The sequence below is a fragment of the Penicillium hispanicum genome, assembly GCF_028827665.1.
Source record: "Penicillium hispanicum strain IBT 35686 chromosome Unknown utg000008l_segment0_segment0, whole genome shotgun sequence".
Classification (NCBI taxonomy): Eukaryota; Fungi; Ascomycota; class Eurotiomycetes; order Eurotiales; family Aspergillaceae; genus Penicillium; species Penicillium hispanicum.
In genome coordinates, this window is record NW_026623200.1 from 1067466 (window position 1) to 1090009 (window position 22544).

At 55.7% G+C, this 22544-nt stretch overlaps 10 protein-coding genes across 10 annotated transcripts; 6 read left to right on the forward strand and 4 right to left on the reverse strand.

The window, feature by feature from the left end:
• Positions 1 to 850: 850 nt before the first annotated feature.
• Positions 851 to 2760, forward strand: N7459_009238 (putative PB1 domain protein; the record flags this gene model as incomplete). Its single annotated transcript, XM_056948406.1, has 5 exons — positions 851 to 865; positions 922 to 1071; positions 1129 to 1464; positions 1519 to 2664; positions 2731 to 2760. 5 exons carry the CDS (start codon positions 851 to 853, stop codon positions 2758 to 2760), a joined length of 1677 nt encoding a protein of 558 aa, XP_056795631.1.
• A 979-nt stretch (positions 2761 to 3739) lies between these two features.
• Positions 3740 to 5111, forward strand: N7459_009239 (uncharacterized protein; the record flags this gene model as incomplete). Its single annotated transcript, XM_056948407.1, has 3 exons — positions 3740 to 3865; positions 3940 to 4745; positions 4871 to 5111. The coding sequence occupies 3 exons, from the start codon at positions 3740 to 3742 to the stop codon at positions 5109 to 5111; spliced, it is 1173 nt and encodes a 390-aa protein (XP_056795632.1).
• A 577-nt stretch (positions 5112 to 5688) lies between these two features.
• N7459_009240 (aspartate aminotransferase) lies at positions 5689 to 7342 on the reverse strand (the record flags this gene model as incomplete). The annotated part of the gene is made up of 4 exons (XM_056948408.1): positions 5689 to 5784; positions 5881 to 6723; positions 6800 to 6931; positions 7052 to 7342. 4 exons carry the CDS (start codon positions 7340 to 7342, stop codon positions 5689 to 5691), a joined length of 1362 nt encoding a protein of 453 aa, XP_056795633.1.
• A 1615-nt stretch (positions 7343 to 8957) lies between these two features.
• On the reverse strand, positions 8958 to 10795 carry N7459_009241 (RING-H2 finger protein; the record flags this gene model as incomplete). Its single annotated transcript, XM_056948409.1, has 4 exons — positions 8958 to 9405; positions 9516 to 10065; positions 10121 to 10511; positions 10583 to 10795. 4 exons carry the CDS (start codon positions 10793 to 10795, stop codon positions 8958 to 8960), a joined length of 1602 nt encoding a protein of 533 aa, XP_056795634.1.
• A 1019-nt stretch (positions 10796 to 11814) lies between these two features.
• N7459_009242 (uncharacterized protein) lies at positions 11815 to 12096 on the forward strand (the record flags this gene model as incomplete). The annotated part of the gene is made up of 1 exon (XM_056948410.1): positions 11815 to 12096. One exon carries the CDS (start codon positions 11815 to 11817, stop codon positions 12094 to 12096), a length of 282 nt encoding a protein of 93 aa, XP_056795635.1.
• Positions 12097 to 12435: 339 nt separating this feature from the next.
• N7459_009243 (uncharacterized protein) lies at positions 12436 to 14455 on the forward strand (the record flags this gene model as incomplete). Its single annotated transcript, XM_056948411.1, has 4 exons — positions 12436 to 12518; positions 12598 to 12919; positions 12973 to 13552; positions 13620 to 14455. The coding sequence occupies 4 exons, from the start codon at positions 12436 to 12438 to the stop codon at positions 14453 to 14455; spliced, it is 1821 nt and encodes a 606-aa protein (XP_056795636.1).
• A 644-nt stretch (positions 14456 to 15099) lies between these two features.
• Positions 15100 to 16347, forward strand: N7459_009244 (phytanoyl-CoA dioxygenase family protein; the record flags this gene model as incomplete). The annotated part of the gene is made up of 1 exon (XM_056948412.1): positions 15100 to 16347. One exon carries the CDS (start codon positions 15100 to 15102, stop codon positions 16345 to 16347), a length of 1248 nt encoding a protein of 415 aa, XP_056795637.1.
• Positions 16348 to 17377: 1030 nt separating this feature from the next.
• On the forward strand, positions 17378 to 20451 carry N7459_009245 (serine/threonine protein kinase; the record flags this gene model as incomplete). Its single annotated transcript, XM_056948413.1, has 2 exons — positions 17378 to 18043; positions 18106 to 20451. 2 exons carry the CDS (start codon positions 17378 to 17380, stop codon positions 20449 to 20451), a joined length of 3012 nt encoding a protein of 1003 aa, XP_056795638.1.
• A 395-nt stretch (positions 20452 to 20846) lies between these two features.
• Positions 20847 to 21807, reverse strand: N7459_009246 (putative mitochondrial genome maintenance protein Mgm101; the record flags this gene model as incomplete). Its single annotated transcript, XM_056948414.1, has 2 exons — positions 20847 to 21120; positions 21227 to 21807. 2 exons carry the CDS (start codon positions 21805 to 21807, stop codon positions 20847 to 20849), a joined length of 855 nt encoding a protein of 284 aa, XP_056795639.1.
• A 184-nt stretch (positions 21808 to 21991) lies between these two features.
• N7459_009247 (uncharacterized protein) lies at positions 21992 to 22491 on the reverse strand (the record flags this gene model as incomplete). The annotated part of the gene is made up of 4 exons (XM_056948415.1): positions 21992 to 22060; positions 22209 to 22273; positions 22332 to 22363; positions 22430 to 22491. 4 exons carry the CDS (start codon positions 22489 to 22491, stop codon positions 21992 to 21994), a joined length of 228 nt encoding a protein of 75 aa, XP_056795640.1.
• Positions 22492 to 22544: the final 53 nt, after the last annotated feature.

A 22544-nucleotide genomic window follows, 5' to 3' on the forward strand; every position in this document is an offset into this window, starting at 1 on the left:
CCAGTAGCTGCCGGCCCCTGCCCCTCGGTGCAGACCCCCTCTGCAGGTTCCGCTCGTTTTCTTCCTTGGCTTTCGGCTCTCTGCGAGACTTCCCCCTTTTTGTTCGAATTCCTCTTCCCTGCCTCCCTTCACCACGCCTCATGGGGCGTGTCCATGTTGCTGGGTCGGACACCAATCCCTCCGAAGGCGTTCGCAACTCGGGCCCTCAAAGTACCGTGATCGGAGACTTGACCACCTCCTCGACCCAAGTTGGCGGGCGTTGATTCTTGGCCTTCAATTTGGTCAGCCACCGACCTTTTGGAGGTCCTAGCATCGCATGATTCTATATATACATTTTTTTCGACTGATCCTTTCCACGATCCCACCCCAGACGGCACGAAGCTGCTGTAGCGCTATCGATCGACTGTGCCGAGTATCCAGGCCAACTCGCGGTGGCCGCCGTTAATTCGCTCGCATCACCGTATCACGACCGTCTCGGGGCCTTCGAGCAGATTCTGACCCGCCACCAACACGCTCCGCGGCTTCGTTCCTCCGTGCGTTAATACAGTATCTTATCTTGGCAGCTTCGAAAGATCCAGCCGCTCTAAGATTGCCCATCACATTGGCGGAACCCCAGGCAATTGGGGCCGACAATTATATCTGTTAGACCCCTCTCCGAATGCGTGGTGAGATCCACGCCGAGGTGTTACTATTCCCGGTCAGGACCGATCAGCGGTGTGCATTTTGGATATCGTCCTTGTGTACGGTGGCGTGAGCCGAGTGGGAAGAAAGTGTTCAACTATAATTTCCCTCCGCCCAGTCCATTAGACACGAGGGTCCATTCCCTGGCCTGTCCCTATATGCGGGCAGAATGTCACTCAAGCAGGTAAGGACTTGGGCAACAAAGCAAGCTTATTCGAAAAAAATACTCACTATGCACAGGAAATCGAAACATGGGTTGCGGCCCTGGACGCCTATGACAATCAGGAGTTCGAAGAGTCCTTGCGGCATTTCGATCAGATTGCCGACACATCAAAGATCCTGTTCAACTGCGGAGTGATTTATGCAACACTTGGCGAACATGATAAAGCAGTAAGTCCCAGTATGCACCGAAGGACTTTTCCAACCGGCTGACCCATCAACCTCTAGGTAGAATACTATCAACGAGCTGTCGGTTTAGATCGGTACCTCGCTATCGCCTACTTTCAGCAGGGCGTGTCGAACTTTCTTCTCGGAGACTTCGAGGAAGCCTTGGCCAATTTCAATGACACTTTGTTATATCTGCGTGGGAACACATCCATTGACTATGAGCAGTTGGGTCTCAAGTTCCGTCTCTTTTCATGTGAGGTATTATTCAATCGCGGGTTATGTTATGTCTACCTGCAGCAGATGGGTCCTGGGATGCAGGATCTAGAGTATGCAGCAAAGGAGAAAGTCACAACAGATCACGATGTGATCAACGATGCAATACGTGAGAACGCTGACGTACGCCATCCCATCACTGACCCTTTTCTTGGACTCCCTGCTAACGTAGCACAGGGCTACACGGTATTCTCCATTCCTGTGGGGGTTCTATATCGCCCCAATGCAGCCAAAGTCAAGAATCTCAAATCCAAGGACTACTTGGGCAAGGCCCGTTTAGTTGCTGCTGCAGACCGCAACCAAAACGCTGACCACCAATGGAGGCCGGTGGTGATTGACAAAGGACCGCTGGATGATCGTGAGGGTATGTCCTTCGCAGCCACGAATTTGGTCCACAAGAATTTGAGCAGCCGCACTCGTCAACAATCTGAGCCACCGCTAAATCGCACCGTCTTCCCACCAACACCGCCTCCCGATGACCGGTCAACCAACAACGGATCCACGTCGGGAAGTCAAGGGCATCACAGATCGTCGTCCCTACGGACATCTCGCCCCCCACGATTAGACCTGGACCGAACAGGGGCTGCCTCAGAACAACGCCGGCCCGGACCGCAAGAGACCGCACCGGCCGAAAAGCCACGAATTGGAACAACCCGCACTGCATCGGAGCCTCGTGGCCCTCCATCAAGGCATGCAAATATGCGAGGATTTGCGCAAGATCCCGGCCGAGCCTGGCCTCGCGAGACGGGTGGCCACCGGAGGAATCTGAGCGATACCAACTTCCCGCCGGAGTCTGAGTATAACCAGACAGATCCCTACAACTCCTATGCCTACTCAAGCCCCAACAGCCTAGCCAATGCTGGCTGGAGCCGAGGAAGCCGATACCAGCCCCCACAGTACATCGACGAAGCCGACGAGTACGGCGATGACGTCTGCGACGGCGAGCCCCTGAAGGACGGGGGCTTTGAGATTGTCGGCACTGCACCTGATGGCCAAGGCGCGTCTCCCGTTCAACAGCGCCGTACACGGTCACCGGCGCGATATTCACGGCGAGCGAATTCCCGACGGCCGGAGGTGCGAAGGTTCCGGACGAAGGTGCATGCGCCGGATGATATCCGGTACATCATGATCGGGTCCACGGTTGAATTCGCGGAGTTTGAGAGCCGCATTCGGGAGAAATTTGGCTTTCAGCGTCCGCTGAAGATGAAGGTGCAAGATGATGGGGATATGATTACCATGGTAGACCAGGAAGATCTGGATCTGCTGTTGAGCTCCGCCCGCGAGGTAGCCAGACGGGAGGGCAGCGAGATGGGCAAGATGGAGGTGGGTTTTTCTTTCCTCTTATTCCATTTGCTGAGATGACGCTGCGTACTAATCAATCGACGACAGGTCTGGGTTGAAGAACGCTCTATGATTTGAGTCTCTCTTTGTAGATATCTTATGGCCCCTATGCTATTTCGCAGCGAATGAGTCCCGATAAGCTGGGCTGGGGACCTCGGGGATCTAGGGGTCTAGGCGTGTAGATATATAAAGAGGAAATTTGATATATGGAGTGGAGTATATGAAAATGGAACTGCAGATCAATTCTGGTCTACCTAGGTACCTAGGTTAATATAAGAGAGAGCCTAGCAGATAGTTATCTTCTTCTTACCACTTTCCAAGGATCAATTTATGAAACAACTAGATTAATAATATAAATCGTTGCATCCTGCCTATTTATATAGACCTCAATACCTAGGTAAGTTCTAATCCTTCTTTTCTAGGTACTTCAGGTAGAATTACATGGGTGAAATGGGTGCTGAACTCCTGCTTGAGCCACGCGGAAGGCCAACTTACTTGATGCTCCACTTCAACTGTGTTTTGACGACGTCTTTACATCTTCTTTAAGCCGAGTGTCTTCGGTGAATGTTCCTCTGCCTTTCTGTCAGAGGCGTCATATTTATCATCTCAGGTCTTCGTCAATGGAGTGAAAGGGGTAGTGTTAGTGCTGGATCGGAGAATCTCATCAAGCGGAGAGAATCGGTTGATGGGATGACAAGAGCTTGAGGATTCAAATCATGCCTTGACTCTCTCGGGTGTGTCCCTTTCTTCGTCTTTGGGAGTTTCTTCATTATGATGTAGCTGGCAGAGATCGACGGCCAGTACATTAACCATGTCGAGATCACAGTTAGCTCCCTGTCCAGATTGATCCCTCACTTTGGTGGAGTGATGCAATAGGGAATTTGACTCGCACGTCTATAGATCGAGGTTGAATCCCCATGCGGGAACCGACCAATCGCGCCCGGCGACGTAGTTGACGGCCCCACCGGGACTTGTCCAGCTGCTTCCACGCCTCCGGCGCAGCTGCGTCTGTCCACCTTCCATTTTCCCTCAACTGCATGCGTCCGGCCTCCACGCCATGACAGACCTCACGCCCACCATCAATCAGCTCCTCTCCGCCCAAAATGTCTCCGTCACCCGCCCAGAAACCCGCCAGCCCTCCACCGAAACGGCAGACGAGTTCCTAAAGGAGGCATATCGAATCGTCAGTCTGCCCGCAATGCTCGAAAGACACAATCAGTCATCACCAAACTAACCATAACAACTCACCCTTCACAGAACTCCCACATCCACTCCCTCCTCCAGTACCTCCAATCCATTCGCCACGCCTACCTTTCCACAACAGCCCCCTCGCAACGCCGCGATGCCAGCACTGGCCACGCCCGCAAAGCGTCTCAATCCCTCAGCACACCCCGCCAGCCTCCCTCCAAAACTCAATCACACCTCACTGACCCAGAGCGTGACGCCGTTGACTCCTCCACCGCCCTCCTCCTCCGCGATCTCGCAGCCTCAATCTCCAACCTCGCCTCCGCCGAATCCCTCCGCCAAGAGACCGAAGCCACAGTCCTCCGCAAGAAATATGGCCACTCTGCCGCGGGCGCTATCCTATGGCGCTGGGCCGGCGGCGAGGATGGCGACGAAAGCACGTCGGGCAAATCAGCGGACCAGGTCCGCGCAGAGGAGAGTGCGCGGACAATCTGCACTGTACGCGAGGGCGTCCTCTGGTTTCTCCGACGAGGACTGGAAGGTGCCGCGAGCGTGCAGCGCGGGATGGTGGAGAAGCGCATCGAGCGCGTGCGCGAGAAGGAGAAGAGTGTGCTCTACAAGGCGGCCGGCGCACACGGCGCGGGAACCGCGGTGCCTGGTGGGAGTGGCAGGGGGTTCAATGAAGCATACGGTGGCGGCTCGTCTGGCGCGGTGAAACCGACCTCGTCGCCGCCTCTGCCGACGCCCGACGTAGCGGTGTTGAGCGAGGCCGACACAGCGCAGATCGAGGCGCAGCTGTCGCCGGAGCAGTTGCAGCTCTTTGCGGAGGAAAATGACTCCATGCTGCGCCATTATGAGGATACATTGGGCAAGGTCCAGTATGTGTCCCTCTTCTACTTCCGTTCTTTCTCTGCTGCTCGGCTGTCGTTTGCGCCTCAAGTCTGTTATTCGGTGGATGAATAGATATGTCCGCATGAAATCAGCTAACCATGCAATTCCTTAGAAACGCCGAGAAATCCCTCCTCGAAATCTCGTCTCTCCAGGAAACACTCGTCTCGCACCTCTCCACGCAAGAAGAGTATATCACGCAACTCGTCAGCGATGCCGACACGACCCAGACCAATGTCGGGCGCGGAAACCGCGAGCTTAAGCGCGCGACCGAGCGGAAGAGTACCGCACAGGCCGTGTTTTGGGGCACTGTAGGATTGTGCACAGGACTCGTAGTCTGGGATTTGATCTTTTGATGAGCCTGAGCTCTTGTTTTTAATTCCCTGTGAAGGGGTTTGTTGCATTTGGGACCGAGACGGAGCATTTTGAGCGAACTCGATGATATATGTACATGTGCTTTGACCAAAGGCGTTCTCAGCATGCATGGGGTGGTTAGTAAATAGCATACCATTACTCCCATGTCTACGGTATCATGCATGCAGTAAAGAGACAAGGAATTGAGAAACGGGAATACCTGCGTTATCCAGATTCGGTTGGGCTCAAATACTGTTTGGTAATCATTCCGGAAGGCAGAAGCAAGGAAAAATGATAATAGAGAGACTAGAATTAAGTGGCTGCCACATGAAAAACCAGAGTCTGAATGGTATTCTACATCCGTAGATCTACATGCAATGAAGTATGCCAGAGCCAGGCCAAAGCCCCCCCGTGGATCGACAGGGTAGATCCACAGGGTTGAGAAGATAAGTCGAAATGACAGCTAAAGAGGGAAACGTGCATCGCGTCAGTGAGTATGATCTGAAAAGAAAAGAACGCCAGCCCGGTTGGATCAGGGTATCCCGAGACCGACAGCTCTTGCAGAGGACAAGAAAAAAACTAGGAGGTCTCGCGGACGACACTGTCGACAGCCTCGGCGAAGTAATCGAGGTTATGCGTGTTCAGACCGGCCATGGAGATCCGCCCGTTCTTGGTCTGTGGGAGAAAATGGAGTTAGTATAGAGGACAGCGGGGGGCGGGTCGTGCATGCATTGATAAGCCATGCACGGTGATTGGTTCGTGCCCACTTACCATATAGACGTGCCACTGATCGCGCAGGATCTTGACTTGAGCCTCGGTCAGGCCGGTGAAGCTGAACATGCCGATTTGGCTGGTGATGTGGTCCCACGAGCCGGGGGTGCCCCGGGCTTCGAGGCGGTCGCGCAGCCCGCGGCGCATCTCCTGGATACGGCCGCTCATCGTGCGCAGATCGTCCTCCCACTGCGCGAAGAGGGCGGGGTCATTGAGAATGCGGCTGGCGATACGAGCGCCGTAGGCGGGCGGGTTGGAGATCTCCGAGCGCTGCAGGATGGCCAGCTGGCTCGCAATGTGGGCGATAGACGTGGAAGCCTGCGCGCTCGGCGCCGAGACGAAGTGGAAGGCGCCGGTGCGCTCGCCGTACAGGCCAAAGTTTTTGGCGAAGGACTGGGCCACGCACAGCTCGAAGCCCTGCTCGACGAAGTAGTGGATGGCCCAAGCGTCGCGGGTCAGGTCGCCGGAGGCAAAGCCCTGGTAGGCGCAGTCGAAGAAGGGGAAGTGGTGACGCTCGCGCATGACGGCTGCGATCTGGCGCCACTGGTCCTGGGTCGGGTCGACACCTGTCGGGTTGTGTGCGCATGCGTGCAACAGGATGATTGAGCCTGCCGGCGCCGCCCGCAGCGCCTGCAGCATGCCATCAAAGTCGAGGCCCTTGGTCTGCTTGGAGAAGTAGGGGTAGCTGGCGATGTTGAGCCCGACATTAGTGAAGATCTGGTTGTGATTGGCCCAGGTGGGATTGGAGAGGTAGATGGTGGGCTTTTGCGGGTGGAATTTTGCGAGGAAGAGGCCGCCCAGGTGGACAGCGCCGGTCCCCGAGATGGTTTGCAGGGTGCAGATCTGGGTTGCGGGGAAGGGACGTGCTGTTAGCTTCTGCTTTCTTCTGCTTCTGCTGTTGTCTTTCGCTTCGACATACCCGTTTCTCTCGGATCGCGGGACTGTCGCCGCCCACGATGAGCTTCTGCGCGGCTGCTGTGAGGTCGGGCAGGCCTCCGATGGAGAGGTATTCGTGATTCAGGTTGGGGTCGTTGTGGATGGCGTCATCGGCCTGGCAGGCACATCGTCAGTACATCGCAACACAGAGGATCCAAAGCATCGCATTTTTTTTGGCGTCTTCATGAATAGGAGAGAAAAAAATACAGGGCAATGGCCACAATGGACAACATACCTTTTTGACGACGGGCAGGATCCACGGCTTCGCATCGTTGTCGCGGTATGCACCAATGCCCAGATCAACTTTCTTATCGGAGGGGTCCTCACGATAGGCCTTCATAAGACCAAACAGAGGATCTTCAGGGGCGGCGGCGACGTTGGCCGCCGTGAACACGGACGCGCTGGAGGAACCCATGATGTGGCGGGAGAGAGAGGATAGACGATCACGGGCAGAGGGTGAAGCAGGAGTGGAGGGAGGTGACGATGATAACGGGGCGACCGGGGGGTTTTGATGTGAACGAGCCATGATGGTCTGACAGACAGACTCAGACACAACTCGCGCAACGTTCCCCGGAATCTAGACACCGAAACCTTGCTGCTTGCGTTCACCGGATGAGGAATGAGGGGGTGGAGCCGGGGCGACGGTTAAATCAGGGCGCGGCGATTGTCAGCGATGCCATCTACTCGATGCCATCATCGCGATTCGCTCTAAGTCTCTATATATACTCTCCCAGCGTCCCCGGTGCGTCTCGGGATTGCAGCTCTGGGCCGAGGAACTTCCGTGTCTTCTTCGTCGCATGACGCACGCTGGAACTTCACATGTTATTCCTGAAATCAACCTTCAACACGCAACGGTATCCTGCGATCATGATGGAATCCCTCCCATCAGACAATCCCATCGCCATCTCGCCGGTGGCCTGATGCAGCTCGCCGACAGGCCCGCACCGCTGCGAAACCGTGTCATCCAACGCCGAGCGCCCAAAGAGGACAAAAAAAGCCGCAGTGGAGCCCCTTCTGGAATCCCTGACGAGTGACTGGTGATTCTGAGTCTGCATTCGAGAACGCTGCCAAGCGGGGGAAATTACCCGCATGGGTTTGCCCGGTCGTGCGGAGTCCTTCGTCTCGCGTGCCTGTAGGTGAGGCTATTCGGCCCCCGCGCCAATGCTCGTCTTGAGTCCGTGAGACCAAACAGCTCGCAGACAGAACAGCGTCCAGCCCGCCGATCTCCGCATCAACAGACCAAAAGAGAAAATCTGGCGGACGGCCGGAAGTGCGGACGTGCGGAGTTGCTCCGACTCCAGCCGTTTCCCATGAGCCCGGTTTTACGCGATGACATCAATGCATTGCTCGGGTGTTGATGGATAATTACCTTGCGGGTGGGAGATTGGTAGACCTGCGGGGCTCGATAGACGATGCTCCAGCCCTATAGTGATCCAGAAATCCTAACTCTCGCATAATAGCCATCACCATACGCTTCTCCACACTTCCAAAACCTCTCCGCAGGCGGATATCACTCCCTGCACTCACCAACTAACTGCATGACTAGCACTGCTGTACGAGGAATCCTGCATCACACCAAGACTCCCAGTCCCCTTCCCCCCGAGGTGCCAAGGCTGATCATCCTTTTCGGGGAATCTTGGGGAGTGTGAAGCTGGTAGGATGAAGCACCTGGTCGGTAGACTCCGTTGCACGGACTCCGATCTAGATATACAGTAGTGCCCGCCCACATGAATTGGGCCTGTGGGATCATGTGCAAATAAGCTAAGATTCGTGCGTAGGTGAATTTCCAGAATGAAGATTTCCGCTATATATGTATCACTAGTCGGGGAAACTGATAATCTCCAAACTCCCCTATATGTAGCCCAAATATACATGGCATACATGCAAGATATGGCAGCAAAAGCGGAACCAATCCAAATATCGACAAGGAAAGGGAATGCAAATCTCTTTTCCGCCCGAGTCTCAAAACGCCTGCCGTGCCTGGTATCCTCGGCCGTGAATCCAACTCTTGACAAGAAACAATAGCAACCAGTGCAATCAAAGAAAAGGACATGAACACTTCCAACGCCGTGACGGCCAGAACCTGTAATCATCTGATCGTAACTTGCAAACAATATCGCAAATATAAAGAGTGTCGTGAATCATGTGGAATCGGGGGCCGCGGGGGTGGCTGTGTGGGTGGGTGCAGGCACAGGCACGGTCGGGGTGGACGTGCCACTCTCGCCGGGACTGGACCCCTCGACGCCGTGGGCGCGGGTGCGGATGCGGAATCGGTCGCGGAGCCTGGTGGTAAGCCGACTTCGATTGGGCCGGGCGGCGTCCTCGCTGGCGGCAGCCTCGCCTTGGCTGGCTTCGCGCACGTGACGGAGGGCGGCGAGACGCTCCTCGACCGTGGCATGGCGCATCCGTCGGGCATTCAGGGGACCGTGCAGGTAGTTGGACAAGCGGCGGGAGTGACGGTTCATGGTCATGTCGGCGGTCGATGCCGCCCCATCTTCGGCCGCGTCCTCCGCGCGCTCGCGCGCGCCTTCCTCGGTCTGTTCGGTTTGCTCGGCTTGCTCGGCTTGGGGTGGGTTGAGGTCGATGCGGCTAGGGCGAGAGTCAGCGGGATCTTGTAAGAACGTGGTTGATCAGGTGCTAGTAATATAGAAAGGAGACGTGGCATTAGGGGAAACTGAAGGTGCCCGAGTATCACGTACCAAAGGGGACAAGTGCCGGAGACGTTCACAAGCCAGGGATCAATGCATTCCGGGTGGAACTGATGGTTACAAGGCAAAACCCGCAGGTCCTGGCCCTTGACAAAGTCGTCGGTACAGATCGGACACGAGAAGTTTCCGCCGTCGGGAACTGCATCAGTCTTTGATTCCGCTGCCGGAGCGGCGGGTTGTTCAGCGTGGTGCTGCCCAGTTGTCGGCAATTCGGATTCGCGCGGAGTCGTCTGCCCAACCTCGGCGATGCTGTCTGAGGGAGGAGATGAATGCTCGTGGGCGGGAACCTCTTCGGCGCCGGCCATCTCAACGTCGCTCTTGGCGGCCGTGACGCCGTCGGCCCCATCGCCAAATTTGACGATAGGTATTGTATCTAACATCGCCCTTGCTATACCTCTTGCTCTACTTTGCCTTGGACGCCCTGCTACCCGTCGAGGTCCGTAGCGCTCTGGATGTCGATGAGCACGGACGGCGCCCGTGATAATGATACCCAGGAACAATGCGGTGATGATACCCGTGATGCTGTACAGGATGATCATCGCTGTGACATCAATCAGTCATGAATTCTCATCCCACGGCGGAGATTGGAGACCAACCAGTATTGGGGCTGTCACCGGCCCCGCCCGGATCAGATGTGTTGGTGCTCGTCGCTGTGACAATTGACATATTGGCGTTGATGGAATGGTTGGCCGAATCCAAGATATGTCCCAGGGAATTCTCCACCCGCAGACCGAGCAGGGTAAAGACGTTGCTGTAGTTCTCGGTCGGGTCATCCGACGTCAGGTTGCAGTGCGCAGCTGACAGACTGTAGAGTAGAACGGCGGCTGGGGTCGTATGCGCTGAAACGACGTTCTCGACGGCCTGATCAACACCCCACGGCCCGGGGTAGTCGGAGGAATCACACGGAATGCAGGCAATCTGCGAGCCGTTCAAGTCCAGGGAATCCGCGAGCGAAACCTTGGTGAGATTGCCGGCAAGGTGGAAGGTCTGTTGATACGATCATTAGCAAGAGGGTGGGGGGGGGGGGGGGGGGCCAATTGAGGCGAAGCGCCGCCGACCTTGAGTTTGGAGTTGCTCAGCCGGGCGAGGGACTGGGTCAATGGGGCGAGTGTCTGGCCGTTGAGCGGACCGGAACCCTGGAGTCGGAAGGTAGACTGCGCCCAGGAGAGATCTTGAGAGTTGTTGGAGGGATGGACGGTGACGGTCGCAGACACAGACACAAACACAGCGGCGATGACGAAGAGGAAAAGGAAAAGGGAGCGAAGCCCCATTGCCGCGATTACGGGAGGCGGCGGATGCGTCCACTTGTGGGGTGGACAAGCAGCATTAGTCAGGGCCACAAAAACGAGGACGAAGGCGAGGGCGAGCAGGAGTGGAGGAAGTGCAGCAAGTGGAGTGGCATAAGAAGAAAAACGGAAAACAGGGAAGAGGGGGAGGGCGAAGGCCGATCATAGTATGGATCCCCGTGGAGAAAGCAGATCCAACCGATCATGACGATAACGGAGATAGGGACGGGGAAACTGTGGATGCACTCAAGCGGGCGCGTGAGCGATGGAAGCGATGGGCGAATCATTAGGCGGACTTCTCGAGACGGAGTCCTTTGCCCGAGTCCGCTCCGTCAGTTATCACTCCGGTACTGAGGGCAGTGCGTCGAGTCCTTACGATGGGATTACCTGTTGCGATCAATGTAGGGTCGATGACGGGGTTCGTTCCATGGACCACACGCGCGCGGAATCCGGTTGTGACGACGATGGGAGCATCGGGTGGTCATGATAATGACTGATATGTATTATTGTATCTACACTTAGCCATATACATATGGACGTAGACGCCTTGACAAGTGGGCGACCGATAGTTCCCTGCACCGCGTCGATCCTACCGGAGTTGATATCATAAATTCATCATCCTCCGATCGTCATCGGGTTCCCTGTGACGCAGAGATCCACGGTTGGATTTCTGTCGAGTTGAACGATATTCCGCCGCATTGGAAGGATAATTGGATCGAGGACAATGACGACATCGCCAGTCATACCTACCTAGGTAGGTGTATGTATATACTAGGATGCTGACAGCACGTGCGACCTGCCTCAGGCTCGCGCAGTACATCCATACTTACAGTAGTTAACCACTGCTCCAAGCAGACATTCATCGTCTTTAGGACTCTCGCATCACACACTCTCGCCTGACTTTCCCTCCCATTCCCCCCTCCCCGTATGCCGCGTTGATCATCCCACCCCGCAGGACGAGCTGGAAAGCTGGTGACTGATCGACAAACCCGTGCAGCCGAATCATGGGCGCGACGCCGCAAAAGCAAAAACGCAAGTCCGTCCCGAAGTGGAATCCCGAACTGGGCGGAAACCCCATCCACCCGTTCGTTCCTTTCACGCGTCTCGACCACTTCCACTCCATGGGGTTTGGCGCTGACTCTCCTTTTCTAGGCGACCTGGAACATCGCACCATCCCACCCGGGATGTCCACCCACACCCAGTCCAGTACAACGACTCCCTCCTGTAAGCCCGCACTCGCGCACACACTCACGCCCAGCCCTGGCACGGACGGCCAGCGGATTTGATTTGTGGAGAACCTGAGTGGGGGAGGTCGAGGCTCTCATCGACCGGCGTACAAGAGAAAGACTGGCACAGCGAGAGGGAAAAAAAAAAACGATGGCCATCCCCAGCGTACATATTAATAGTAGTTCTCCGTACAAGGTTCCTTTTTCGCTTTTTAGCTTCCCTGGCGCGGATGCACCCGTTCTCCGGTCTTTTTCATCTCTCTCCTTCCCCTCTCCCCTCCCCCCCCCCCCTTTCAGATCGGCAACTCCACAAAGATCCACTGGGCCATGACAGCCTGAAAATTTGAACCCTCTTGCACATCCTCGTTACCTTCCGGGCTGGGCGCGTAGCGTCGCACTATGCCTCCCAACGACTCTGCCGATGTCCGGCGCGCAGCCCAGTCGTCCTGGGATCGCCGCTTCGACCGGAAACCCATCTCGTCGTACGTGCTCGTCGCAATTTACGTTCAAAGAACACGCCCACCTCCCCGGTTCCCCCTTGTCTGACCTGTCTCTGCCCAGAAATCCTATGATTGCCGACCTCGATGTCGAACGGAACGAACTCGCCCAGACGTGGAAATCCTTTATCCGCCATCTACCGCCCGATGACCGTGTGGAATGCGAGGAGCGGCCACCGACGGCTCGCGATGTCCAGGCACTGGTGCGCAACCTACAGACCTTCTGGATGTCTCGTCCTCGCCAACGGGTCTTTGGTCCCTCGATAACCCTAAGCGACCGATTTCTTCCCGCGGTGGAGACGCATGCAGCCTTACTTGCAGTGCTTCATGACCCCGATCTTTCCTACGCCTCGCTGTTCTATGGGGTGCTGCAGTCGGTGATCAAGGTGCGCCGAGAAGCTTGTTGAACCAATACTGAATTGACTGGCTAACGATACAGGCATCATCGAACTATCCGAGAGTGATGGAAGGGTTGATAACCGCCTTGCTCAATATCCAAAATGCCCTGGCGCCCCTGGCGGAAGACCTCGGTTCCACCAGCGTGGAGGCCATTGCTAGAATATATGCCCTGATCTTTTTCTTCTTGGCCGATTTCATGGATTGGTATGTGCGGAAGTCCACGTGCCATCTGTTAAAGAGCCACAACCAGGATGCATACGCAGCATTCCACCCTTTCGTCAATTGCATCCAACGCCAGGCGAGGGACCTTTCCGCGTCTTCCGATGCTATGGACGTGGACGAGCCGCGCGACTCGACGTATAGCCCCAAGGCACTCTGGGAGGAGTCTCAGATCAGCCAGGTGGGGCGTCAGGGAGAGGCACGCCGACATGCCGCACAAAATACCATGACGCGACGCCTCATCTGGGACATCCAACAGGATTCAGAGAAGCGAGATCGACTGCGCGAGACACGCGATCAGCTGCTGGCGCAAATGCTCAGTTCTGTGGACGGGCAACTCCGTTCTGTCAGCGAGAAAAGCAGTGGAATTGTCTGTCTCACGACCGCTGCGCCAGACCTTGGTAGGTAGCCGCAGCAAGAACCGTATTCAATCTCTGTAAATGTCACGCTAACCCTTCCCGTCTTCAGTGACGTCCCAGTTTGAATGGTCGCGAGGTTCTAAGCGCCGCCTTGCACGCCTAGAACTTCAAAGTGCTTCGAAGCACCTTCAGGCATTCTTTGATAGTGACGATCAAATTGCCGACCTCGAACCGGATGCCGAAGTTGTTGCGGAAGACTCTGTGGTCACATCTCTGCAGAAATGGGTGACCAGTCCCCGTTCGCAGGTGTTGGCGGTTGGCGGGCCTTTATCGACTGACTTTCCCTACCCTGTGGCCTCGCTTTCGGCATGCTATGCCTCCTTCGCTCGAGAAGCACGGTTGCCAGTCATATCCCACTTCTGCTCCCTTCCCACCCAGGAGATGAAGGGACAGACTCTCCACCAGCAGGGCCTGATTGCTCTCACGTATAGTCTGATCAGACAGATGATTGATTCTCTCCCGACTGTGGTGGACAGCGATTCATTACTTGACCTCACTACAGAACGGTTTCGCAATGTCGATGGGACTCTCTCCAGCTGGACTGCAGCTCTGTCACTGGTAGACACGTTGTTGCATTTCGCTCCGCCCCTTCTCGTTTGCATCATTGATGGCATCGACAAGATCCATGATGCCTCGACAGACGCTGCACTGCGTGAATTGATTCGCGTTTTGCTTACACATACCCGTCATCAACCCCCCGTCAGTGGTGGCACTTCCCCGGCGTTCCTGTTCAAAGTTCTCTTTACGGTGGCCGGAAGACCGAGTGCACTGGTAGAGACCATGTCAGAAAATGAACTTATCCTGAGCGAATCGACCCAGACAAACGAGCCTGCCCCATCTGACGCTGTCCTGACTTCAGACCTTGGAGTTATGATGAATGCCTGAGCTGGCCATTGACAGGCACCCTCCATTTTACGAATTTCGTTGTGTTTTCTTCTATTTGGTCATTTGGCGACCATATAAAAAGATCCTCCTGATCCATACATAGATCTGCACTCGGGGGGATGTGCTTCTTTATGAAGTTCATTATGATGCATGAGGTACGACGCGACGGTGACAACTTGAGCAATTTTTCTTGCTATTTGCATGGGATATTTGACCTGGTGATACCTTGGCTTGTTTCCCTGTTTCTTTTCCCTTTTATCTCTTCTCCGTTGGAATCCTCCTGTTATATTGTGTCTTCTATTGGCGTCTGGAATAACCTGGGAATGGAGATGGGGACCACTTTTTTGGCCTTGGCTTCTCATGCGCATCCTGCTTCAGGGACATGTGGTAGACCTGTACTATAACTATACTGCTTGATGGCTGTGATACCCATGCCTAGAAACCAATCTTGTTTTTCACAGACCGGAAGCCATTTTCCGAGCAGCCTCAGAAATTTGCCTCTGGACGTGGAGTGACGACGTCGTCAAATGCGGGTCTATTGTTCGGCAGTGGTGAAATGCGGGGGATACGAAGGAGAATGATTTCCGCGAAACGTATTAAAGACCGCCGAGCGCTGCGCTGCACCTGGATTTCACGCGCCCAAAATGAAGGGTCATACATCTATCCCCTCACGACTGTACCAGTCCAGCGCCATCCGACTGGATGAGTTCAAGCAGATCTGCTCTCGCACAGTCAATGCCCCCACCTATCCACTGGCCTGTGCAGTTGAGTACAATGTACCCATCTACGACCTCGCAGCCCTCGAGGCCCAAACGGTGACGGCTGAGACCATCTCCGAGCTGCAGGATGAATGGCATCACATTCTGCACACGGGCCCAGGCGTCTTCATGCTGCGAGGGATGTACGCCCCGGCCCAATATGGCGGCATCCTGTCAGCCACAAACGAGGCTTTCGACCGGATCATCGCCCGAGAGCGAAAGAACAACATATCCACGGGCGACCACTTCGCCGCCAGTGGCAGCAACGACCGCATTTGGAACGCCTTCTCCAAGCACGGTCTTGAGGACCCGGCCTCGTTCGTTGACTACTATGCCAACCCATGGCTAGCTGCCGTCTGCGCTGCGTGGCTCGGCCCAGGCTATCGAGTGACGGCGCAGGTGAATGCAGTTCACCCAGGTGGCGCGGCCCAGGAGAGTCATCGCGACTACCATCTGGGCTTCCAGGAGATGGATGCCTGCCTGCGGTACCCGGCCCCGACGCAGTTGACATCTCAATTCCTCACGCTGCAGGGTGCCGTGGCCCACAGCGACATGCCCGCGGCCAGTGGACCGACACGCTTCCTACCCTTCAGTCAGACCTATGCCCCCGGCTATCTGGCCTGGCGACAGCCGGAGTTCCGCTCGTTCTTTCAGGAAAACTACGTCGCGTTGCCCCTGAGCTTCGGCGACGGGGTCTTCTTCAACCCTGCCCTGTTCCATGCGGCCGGGGCGAATGTGATGGACCCGGCCAATGGAGGATTTCGCCGCGTGGCTAATTTGTTGCAAGTGAGCAGCGCATTCGGGAAGCCGATGGAAATGGTGGATTCTTTGCCTCTGATAGAGAAGTGCTGGGAGTTGCTCGTCGAGCGGTACCAGACAGCGGGGGAACAGCTCGCGGACGGGGACCTCGACCCGGCGAAGTCGACGCTAGCCGCCCGAGAACTTAGGGCCTTCGTTCAGGCGGTGGCAGAGGGTTATCCCTTCCCGACCAACCTTGACCGTCGTCCACCCGCCCCGAGTGGTATGGCCCCGGAGAGTGAGCAGGAGACAGTCCTGCGGGGATTGCAGGCTGGATGGAGGGGCGGCCAAGTGGTGGCCACGCTGGAGCAGATGCGTCTGGACTCACGGGCATAACCGTATTGGACTGCAGTAATGACAGGGATGGTGATCCACCATCGCGACGTTTCATCCTCTTCTGCACTCCGTACATGGACCGACAGAGGTACAGATGTAAGATGTAATCATGTACCACAGTAGATGCAGGTCAGCACTTCGTACACCTATCAGCAGTAGGGCTGGCCAGCCCGGGCTCCTTCGAGCTAGGACTCCAGGGGTCGAAAAGGCTCCGGAGATGCGTACCTGCCATTGGTCGATCGGCGCCAACGCTCTGTGGACCCGGGGTGGACCTGCATCCATGGCTGTCAGAGATGGTTCGAGGGGCGGCGAGTGTGAACGGATAGGGATGAACGAACGGGGAGACCACCGTGGCAGTGGTGACCGCAGTCACCACGACCATTGCGGCGGGGGGAGTATTGCACGAGAAGCCGAGAGTTGCAATGGGAGAATTAAGGACATCGAGCTGGAATGCGGCTGCTGTCACCGGTGGGCCGCAAATGCGGCGAGGAATGGCTGTCTCACATTCCATCTCGCCATTTCCCCCCAACAATGGTGAAACATGGCTGGGTGTTCTGGGCTTCCCCTTCTCCAACTTCCTCGTCCCCGTCCACCATCAATTGCCCGTTAACGAAAACTCAGATCGTTCTGGAGAGACTTCTTCTTTCATTGTTTCTCTCCATCCACTCCTTGTCTAAGTGCTCGAGCCACGCCGACCTCGCTCCACTGGCCAGTTGGAACCAACGACACTAGCCCGCGATTGACGATCGACTCGCGCTGGCCACCAAGACTACTCTGGCTGGGGGAAAAAGCCTAGCGAGAGGCCAAAGAGAAGGACACACGCACGCGAAACTCTGGATCCGCACCGACGACCGGGTGAGGGGCCAAGGACAACGACACCGAACAGCCTATGAGTGCGATTTTTCCCCTGTGATTCTCCACCGAGGCCCCGAGATCGAGCCAACCAGCTTCAAAATCGATCTACAGCTGGATCCAACCCGTGAGCTCCCTTCAAAGCCGGTCCTCGCTTTTCCTCTCTCTCCTTCCTGCCATGAAAGGTCCTCTGGGCATCGCATCCAAGCGATTGTCGACACACCGGTTTGAGCAGCTGCCCGACCTTCCACACGACGGCATGCACAATCCAAACGACGTCACGATTGATATCCCCTTGACGGAGACCCTCAGCCGGGGTCAGAATGGCATCCGCAAATGGGGGTCCAACACCGGGGCGGCCGAACCGGTCGTCGGCGATGACGAGAAGGCTGGCATCGCAGCTGGTGGTCGACGCCGCCGCACCGACTCTGATGATATCAATGAGGCCACCGGAAAGCCCACTGAGTCTTCGGAGGATGGCACGGTCAATCGTATAGGCCGCATCTACCAGGCCATCTACAATTTCTCCATCGTCACTCGTTACATGATTTATGTCATTCCTATTGGTACTTTAATTGCCATTCCGATTATCGTGGGAGCCACCGTGGCGAGGAACGCTCGCATCGGCGGGGTCCATATCTACTGGTTCTTCGCCTGGATCGAGGTTGTCTGGGTGAGCTTGTGGGCGTGCAAGATCTTTGCCAAGGTCATTCCATACATCTTCCAATCACTATGTGGTATTGTCAGCTCTGGAACTCGCAAGTATGCGCTGATACTACGAGCCTTGGAACTTCCGATTACACTCGTGTTTTGGATGGTCGTTTCGCTCGTGACTTTCCTTCCGGTAAGAACCTGACCTTTTAAGCCCTCGTCGAATAACGATGTACCTAACATATGGACGTACAGGTCATGACCATGAATCCGGGCAAGGAAGGTAGTGGAGATACAGACGTCAAATCGTGGGAAAAAAGCGTCAAGAACATTCTATTTGCACTGCTAGTCTGCAGTCTGATCTTCCTGGGAGAGAAGGCTTTCGTCCAGCTCATCTCTATCAGTTATCACCGCAAGCAATTCGACGCTAAGATCAAGGAGTCCAAGCGCCACATCTACCTCGTCGGTCTGCTGTTCGAGGCTTCCCGCAGCATGTTCCCCATGCACTGTCGCGAGTTCAGTGAGGAGGACGCCATCATCTCCGACGTGATTCTTGGCCAGGTTACGAAGAAAAGCAAACGCTCATCTGTGATGCCGTTGCGCATGGTGCAGGACGTCGGCCGTCAGGTTGGACAAAATGTCGGCCGTATCGGTGACAAGGTCACTTCGGCCTTCGGAAATGTCGCGTCCGAGCTCACGGGCAAGCAAGTCTTCAACCCGACTGCCACTCACTCCATTGTGGTTCAGGCGATTGAGCGCAAGCGCTGTGCTGCTGCGCTTGCTCGCCGCATCTGGATGTCCTTCGTCGTCGAGGGACGTGAGTCCTTGTACATGGACGATGTTGCCGAGGTCCTTGGACCGGAGCACGACGCGGAGGCCGAAGAATGCTTTGCCATCCTGGACAAGGACGGCAACGGCGACATCAGTCTGGATGAGATGATCCTCACGATCACCGAATTCGGCCGCCAGCGGAAGTCTTTGAACAACAGCATGCACGATGTGGACCAAGCCATCCGCGTGCTGGACAACTTGCTCCTCTCTGTTGCCTTTGTTGTCGGTGTGCTAGTCTTCGTGTCGTTCGTCACTACTGGATTCGGTACTGTTATCGCGGCCGGTGCTACCTCGTTGCTGTCTCTGAGTTTCGTCTTCGCCACCACTGCCCAGGAGGTTCTGGGTTCTTGCATTTTCTTGTTTGTCAAGCATCCCTTCGATATTGGTGATCGTGTGGATATCAGCGACAAGTCTTACGTCGTCGAGCGTATCTCGCTGCTGTTCAGTGTTTTCCGTGCTGTCGGAGACCACCGCGTGACTCAAGTGCCCAACAACATTCTAAACAGTCTCTGGGTTGATAACTTTACTCGTGCCAATGCAATGCATGAGCAGCTCACGGTTCCTGTCGCCTTCGACACTAGCTTTGCTGATATTCAGGCGCTGCGCATGGAGATGGAGACTTTTGTCCGTGACAAGGATAACTCCCGTGACTTCCAGCCTGACATCGACGTTGAGGTTACTGGCGTGGGTGATCTGGATAAGCTCGAGCTGCGTGTTGACATCCGCCACAAGTCTAACTGGTCCAACGAGACTGTTCGCGCTGCCCGCCGCTCCAAGTTTATGTGTGCTCTAGTCCTTGCGATGCGCAAGGTCCCGATTCGTGCTCCTGGCGCCGCTGCTCCCGAGGAGACTAAAGATAATGACAATGATGGTGACGACAGGGGCGATGAAGCTCAAGCTGGCTCCAATGCTGGTGACCGCAAGTCGACTCAAGCTGGCTTGGCTCCTGCAGCTGCCGCTGGTGGCGCGATGGCATCTGACTCAGCCCAGACATCTGGTTTCGATCAGAAACAGCCTTCTGGAACCCTCACCAAACGTGGATCTGTCCAGCAATCTAGCGAGGCCGCCTTCGCCGACCAACTCAACTCGCGTTCGCCTGCCGTTGATACCGCTCGTGACCACCATGAGCAGGGTCTTTACCGTACGACCACCGGCAATTCCAGCCAAGGTCGCCAGCTCAGTGTAAAGGGCTCCGCTGGTGCTGACATTTCGCGTGAACCCTCCACGGGTCACCGCAAGGCAGGTGCGGGCCTGCGCACCTCGTACAATGAGCATAATAGTGTCGTCCCTCCTCTATCTCCGGTGCAAGCAGGCCTCACACCGTCTTCCAGCAATGTTCCCATTCTGTCAACACCCGCTCCTCCTTCTCGCGGCAGCGCCCGTTACGAGCCGCCTGCCCAGCTGGGTCATAACCAGGCCCCAACACTCCCCATTATTGGGTCCCCTGAGTCAGATACCTACAATTATTCCCACTACCAATCCCACGACACATATGACGCCGTCCCACTTGGTGGCGCCAGCGCCGACAACACCCCAGAGCGCGACCGCCGCTCTGGCTCCGGCCCCCCGGTCTCTGGTATGACGCCTGGCAGCCACTACGAGGTCTCCAATCCCTACGATCCCGTCTCTCCGCCGTCAATCTACTCCCCCTATCCGCCGGCCCCTGCGTCCGCTGCAACGGTGTCCGAGGGCGCTGGCCGGCGGCCTTCCTTCTTGTCGCGTACTAAACGGGACAAGAATGACTCGCCTTATGCCGAACATGATGCGTGATTAATTGAGTTCATCCTTCCCTTTTCTGGCTTGTTTTCTCCCTCCATTTCTCAGAAAAATTTCCTTGTATTCCAGTCTTTTATTGTATGATTATGAGCCGTGTGGTTAGGATCTAGACGATCTTTGACTTTCCTCAATTTATGTCTAGATGTGGACTGCTTTGGCGTTGTGTATTAGTTCTTGCAGTGTAGACTGATTTTGAAACATTCATCCTATTCTATCGGTACCAACGGAAACCCAATGTGATTTCCTGAAAGTTTGATCCAACATCAATGCCACGGTATAGTACGAAAGCCACGCGAGCACAGTGACTCTTTCATACCTCTGCGTTTCCCAGGAGATATTTACACGGGTAGCAAGGGAGAGGAGCAGACAAGGATGGTGTACATCCAGAATCATTTACTCCCGGTTTCCTTCCATGGATACCCAACTGGATCATCCTTACGAATCCAGATCTTGGTCTTCTTCTTGCTAACGACATGCTCCACAAACACCTCCCGCGCGTATTTCGCCTTGTACTTACGGATCCAGCGCGGATCCCACAGCTCGCTCGCGATGCCGAGATCCTTGCAGCAGCGCACGAGCGCATTGGATCTGCAGCCCTCCGTTGCAGTGGGGATACCATCCGGAGAGAAATAGTCCTGTTCACCGCGGGCAACAGAGACAAGTCTATCGACAGATCACGATGGATTAGCACGACGCCACCCTACAATCCACAGCTCAATTTGGACGTATTCAGCTGGGCGAAGAACGTTGAAGGGCCACCGGTACTTACCGCCCATTACAAACAAGCGCGTACTCCCTCGTCACTGTCTTCGGCGTGACGATGCTTTCACTCCGCGGCACAAGCCCCCACCCACCAGGCCCGAAGGCCCGGTTCAAGATCCGCCGGTACTTGATCTCGGGCAGGTAGACGATGCCATCGGGCTTGATCTCGATTTCCTGGGGATCGGCCTCTGCGAGCAGGATGTCCGCGGCTTCCTTTGGGAATGGCTCGGCGGAGAGCCCGTGGAACGAGCGCGTCCAGTCGATCTTCTCTTCTGGCGAGACCTCCAGCTCGAGGGGCTTGTCTGAGAGCCCGCTTTTGGAGATGTTATCGGTTGTCGGGCGGCTGGGGGTCGGCGCGGAGACGCGGGATGCGGACGAGGAGGATGTGGAGGGGGGTTGGGGTTTTGATGTCGATTGCGGTGCTGGAGTGGTGGTTTGCGGCCGGGATGCGCTGGTGCTGACTGCGCGGCTGGGGAGGGCACGCGAAAGGGCTTGCGTGGTGATGCGGCCACGAGGAGCTTGCAAATATGCAGTGGCAGCCTGGACGGTTTCTAATGCCCGCCAGGGGCGGTAGCGTAGGGCAGACATGGTGAGTTGGGGTGGTGCAGGGAGCTCCGAGCTGATAGCTCTGAAGTCACCCAGGATGGCATCACGTGACGGGCCAGATCAGAATGGATGAGCGATACGATGGTGGGCAGAGGGGAATTAAGACAAGACTGGAGATCAATTGCGCTGGAGCTAGTAGAAATACAGATCGCGTGGATGGGACGAGTTATGCGTCCTTGGTCTGCGTGCGCTGGTCGTTGCCCTGGCGTTTCCAGCATTCGCGAAAGGCCTCCATCTGTGTTCGATTGTCAGTAAATGATAGTCAACAGAAGCCAGGAGCTATCTAGATGGATTGTATTGTTTTTGCGAGTGTCCAGCACAAGGAGAATGGTGAGGGATTTGAAGCAGGTATGGAGATCAGGAAAGGAGCTTGTGGGGATTACCTCTTGCTTGCATGCGCGCCAGTCTTTTTTCCCAAAATAACAGTCATTCATCTTATCCTGCTCAGCTGTTTCGTATTAGTATACGGACGCAAAGCCATCATGGACTTTTGCCAAGCTACTCACCATGGCAGCCAGTACTGAAGATGCGCTTGTCCCTGCAAAAAGACAGCCAGATCAGCCTTGCCCAGCAATATTACAACACCCAAGCGAAGGTCAATTACCAGTCATCGGGCTCATCATCATCTTCAGGCACGACACGAGGCTGCTCCGCGTTGTTCGACATTGTCAAGAATGCGCAGAGAGAAAGCGGAAGATCGGAGGCGGTTGGCGTCGGCG